This window comes from Vicugna pacos, chromosome 36 (genome assembly GCF_048564905.1).
Source record: "Vicugna pacos chromosome 36, VicPac4, whole genome shotgun sequence".
NCBI classification, from domain to species: Eukaryota; Metazoa; Chordata; class Mammalia; order Artiodactyla; family Camelidae; genus Vicugna; species Vicugna pacos.
The window spans coordinates 7,744,738-7,749,147 of record NC_133022.1 but is presented as its reverse complement, the minus strand read 5'-3'; the positions used below and the strand labels follow the sequence as shown (position 1 = coordinate 7,749,147).

Genomic DNA, 4,410 nt, shown 5'->3' with positions numbered 1-4,410 from the left:
ATCACCTGGCCTCAGCAAGGGAACAAGTCAAACGAGTGACGACACAGGACTCTGCCTCAGTGACCCAGGAGCAACCCCAGGTGCAGGTCGGCAGGAAGGAGTCAGCAGAGCCAGGAGAAGCCAGTGTGGAGCGAGGGCTCACCCTCCGCACGCTATCTCGACAAACCCACAGCCAAAGTCTGCGGTCCTCGGCTTCTGAGCACTCCCTCATGGCTTCTGCAGGCACCAGCCAAGGTGACGGGCTCCAGGGACAAGCAGCCCACTGGCCCCTGGGGAGACTGAATTGGAAAGCGAACGACATGCCAGACCCGTCACAGGACACACAGTCTGGAGATGAGGGCGGGAATGGCTTCCGGGAAAACAGGAAGCTCACCTTTCCCAGGACGACGTCCAACGGAGCACGGCCACCCCACTTACCTGGGCCTCTTGGGCCACCGCATGCGGGTAGGAGCTGCTGGCCAATGCTAGGGCCACGCCAGGTCTTGCATGGGCTGAAAACCACAGAAGGGATTGGGGATTAGGCTCGCCTGTGAAGACTTTTCTGAAGCGACACTAAACCTTTGAGCCTTCTTTCCCCGTATCCCACTCGTCCCCACATCACAAATATAGGAATGCAGGTCTCCTGACTCTTCAGGAAGAGGCCATATTTCTCTACTTTTGTGTTTTGTGACTTATCATCAGCTGTGCAAGTTCACGGCTTAAATTAGCTGCAGAATTCATTATCGGTGCTTCATCCCTCAGAGAGCCCATATCATGGCGTATGTTGAAGATATGTAGTAGTGATGTTTTTGCCTTCTGTCAGACCTTCTTTTCTCTGTAAGATACTCCTTCTTTCTAGGTCATGATTGGGAAATGACATGGGCTATGAAATAAATGTGTATCCTAATTACCTAAAAGAACATTACAATTTACTCAATCTGATTTTCCCAGGCATTGGAAATTCTTGGCTTGGCATCTTCCATTCTTCTGCAGAGACTCAACAAGAAAACAGACATACGCTTTCATCTTACCAATGACTGGAGATATAGGTTGTGGATAAGGTCCTAGAAGGCACGTGGGTCTTCTAGGTGCCAGTGTCCTGTATCTAATGAATGGTTCTGGTGGACATCCCCAGGGGTAGAAATCTTCCCATGGTGCTGGGATAGTTCTGGGGCCTCTTCTAGGCCCATAGTCCTGCAGAACAAGAGATGCAGTTTTTAAATATATCAGTATTATTGGAAAAGAGAGAAACACCAACTGGAACAGGAATAGTCCCCAACACCTTCAAATGCACCAGGGTTCTAAAGAACAGCATCAATGCCAGAAATCTCTACTCTCCTGTGTCGCCGTGCGAGCTTATGGAAGTTTTAGGCCCAGCAGTAAGCCACTGCCAGTGTCTGGAAATGTAGGGAGGAAAGGGGCTAGTCCTGGGGCATCACAGAGACAAGCATGCTTCTACCCCCAGTGCCACTCTCCACTCAGCCCTTCACCAGCACAAAAGCCCTTTGTTTGTATATTATAAGCAGAGAGAATGAGAGAGGATGGTGGTTTTAGGTATTACCTTTAAGTCTTTAATTCATTTCAAGTCAACCCCCTTGAGGAGCATGTGACAGGGATTTAAGCCTTTTACATGGGAGCATCCTATTTTCCCAGCACCATTTATTTCAGACACTGCCTTTTCTCCATTTAGTACTGTTGGCTCCCTTGTCAAATGTCAATTGACTGTATTTGCATGGGTGTATTTCTGGGATCTTGAGCGTGTTACATTGGTGTTGAGTCTGTTTTCATGCCAGTTCTGATAACTATAGTTTTATGATACAGCTTGAAATCCAGAGTAGTCGTGCCCCCACTGTGTTTTTCTTTCTCAGGGAGACTGCTTTGGCTCTCCAGTAGAGAATTCATGTAACTATTTAGAGTGTTTTTCCTACTTTTATAAAAACATGAAAGTTTCCACCAAAGATGACCAGCTGTGTGTTGAGGCCTTGGGGAAGATCCAGCAAAGAGTTTGCTTTTGAAAAGTAAATGACACAGCAGACCCATCACGGAACACACAATCCAGATGCAAGGCAGGAGAGGGCGATTGGAAAGACAGCAGATATCTCCAGAGATCAAATCCCAACACAAAGTGGTCACTGCGACACAACTGGAAACAAATCACTTACTTGTGTCTCCTCGGCCTCCTGAGCACGGAAGTCGCTGCCGTTCCTCACAGGGGCACCACCAGGCCCTGAGGCTGTAAAGGGAGAGCAGCGCTGAGGGCGGGTCCTCTCTGACAGAGGCCGTGGGGGGAAGCACGAGCCGTCCATGCCCTTCCCCAGGAGCTGTCACTCCTGCCCGCGCCCCAGGCTCCGCACAGAGGCCGCAGGTCCCCCTCATGTCTCAGGTGACCCCGAGGACGAGGAGAGGCTGGACCCCTGACCCGTGATGAGGACACCACAGAGCCCTGGTTCAGGTGTTTTCATAGCTAATCACCCTGGATGGGAGCTCAGGGCTCAGATCCCTGGAAATCAACACTAACACAGGTGGCTCACAATGCAGTTCAGGGGAAACCAGTCTCTGCATATTACCTATTAAAGTGAGAAGTGTCTTTCATAGGAACAGCATAACAACCCCTGACCATGAGCTGCACCTCTCCCTCCTCAGCCCGCTGGTTAGCTGTTACAATCCTCGTCCGATAGGACATGTCTTGTACAAGTGACTGCGTGTTATGTAAACATTTATGAAACAAGTAGCCTTAGAAAGACTAATATTGTAATAATCAGCAGAAGAACGGTGAATTACACGGAGAACCTGTTGGAAGACTTTAGAGTTACACGTGTGACTCTAGAAGAGGGAGACTACGTAGTCATGTCACTTCCTAGCGGGCTACTCTAGGTCACCGTGCAACATTCCTTATAAGAACGAAGGGACCTGCATAATTAGTAAAGAAATGCCTGCTGTCTTAAAGCAGATCTTGAATAGAATATTTATCCACCAAGGCAAATGAAGAAAAATTTTTTCTCATCAGGACATACTGCCTTCATTCCAAAACTCTGTGCATGTTATTTTTCTCAACTACAAGGAGAAAGCAGCCTTCAACACTGTGTCCAGGCTGGAAGAGAGTGCTGACACTCATGTCTTCTAGCGCACAGAAAGCAGCCATGCCAGCCAACCAAGGGCCTGGAGGGTGGCCCACAGTCCCTGGAGGGGCATGAGCTCCACTGCTCACAGGAGACAGAGCCCTGCTGGCTGGCAGCACGTGAAGAAAACATCTTGTCACCCAGCTGAGAACCTGCCCCCTGTGGTGAGTGTGTGGTGTGGTGTCCAGGAAACCCAGCAATCACCCGCGGGGACAAGAAGCCCACTTGGAGGCTTTTGCAGCAGAAATGAAGCTGCTGCAGTTCACAGTGTGCTCCTTACGCCTCAGGGAAGGATGCAGCCTGTACGGTCCTCCTGGGGTGGGCTCCTGCCTCATGTACTTCTCTGCCTGCCTCTGTATGCAGATTGCATCCAATCTTAAAGACACAGAAAGAATGGCTTCAATGAGAATTACATCATCAATTCCTCTTCTAGACACAAAACAGCCAATCCTTAAAAATCTCAGAACACCCTTAAAAATGTGTGAAAATTCTGTACCTCTGTTTCAGGTGGGCGGCCTCCCTTCTAAGCTCAGTGTTTTCCCTCTCCAGCTCCCGAGCCCTGATCTGTGGGGGAAAACACATCGATGTTCAGCCGTGGCAGACTGTGCACAAAGGGAAGGAAGGAAACAAATTCTTACCCAGTTGTCTTGGGACTTCTTCTTGGCACGAGTGATCTGAAAAAGTCAACACATCAAGAAACACCCCATGGCAAGGGGTTCTCAGGCCCACAGTAACCATCTGCTTCAGGTGCTCAGGACTCCGTGTGTCAGGAGGAAAGCAGGTTACCTGGAGTCTCAAGGCGATGTCTGCTCCCTGCATCTGCCTGTGACATTCTTCAAGCCTTCTCCTACGAGTTACAAATTGTTTCATCAGAGAAAACACAATGCTGGGCATGCTGTTAAATAACTTGCTCCAGTCCATGTTATCTGCACTGCACACTCACATACATTATCTAACCGTACAAGACACACTGCACACTCACACACTCACACACTCACACACAGTATCTCATCACGTTATCTGCAATGCACACTCCACACATCATCTCACCACACAAGACACACTGCACACTCACACACAGTATCTCACGTTATCTGCACTGCACACTCACACACAGTATCACCACACAAGACACACTGCACACGGCTGTAGAAGCACATCAGGTTCAAAGCTATCACTGCAGTCACTCCTTAGTCACTATTATTTTACGTCTGCCAGGTTCTGCGCTGACACAATTTCCTTTCCCGTTCTCAACACTTCCCTCACTTATCCTGTGTTGAGCATCTTTCATCATAAACCTTGAATCTTCTTT

The 4,410-nt window shown here is 49.0% G+C and overlaps 1 protein-coding gene across 1 annotated transcript; it reads right to left on the bottom strand.

Moving 5' to 3' along the window:
* Positions 1-369: 369 nt before the first annotated feature.
* LOC140691681 (uncharacterized) lies at positions 370-4,019 on the bottom strand. The gene is made up of 7 exons (XM_072955534.1): positions 3,885-4,019; positions 3,737-3,772; positions 3,595-3,662; positions 3,379-3,473; positions 2,142-2,212; positions 1,011-1,173; positions 370-491 (listed from the first exon to the last, which is right to left on the bottom strand). The coding sequence occupies exons 1-7, from the start codon at positions 4,017-4,019 to the stop codon at positions 370-372; spliced, it is 690 nt and encodes a 229-aa protein (XP_072811635.1).
* Between the last annotated feature and the right edge of the window lie 391 nt (positions 4,020-4,410).

Bases quoted from the DNA above. Each gene is read 5' to 3' on its own strand.
- LOC140691681 (XM_072955534.1), bottom strand. From the start codon at position 4,019: ATGGACTGGAGCAAGTTATTTAACAGCATGCCCAGCATTGTGTTTTCT. The intron at 3,663-3,736 runs GTAAGAATTTGT...TTTCCCCCACAG, and splicing joins AGAAGTCCCAAGACAACTGG to ATCAGGGCTCGGGAGCTGGA. The intron at 2,213-3,378 runs GTAAGGAGCACA...CTCCCTTTACAG, and splicing joins GCTGCATCCTTCCCTGAGGC to CCTCAGGGCCTGGTGGTGCC.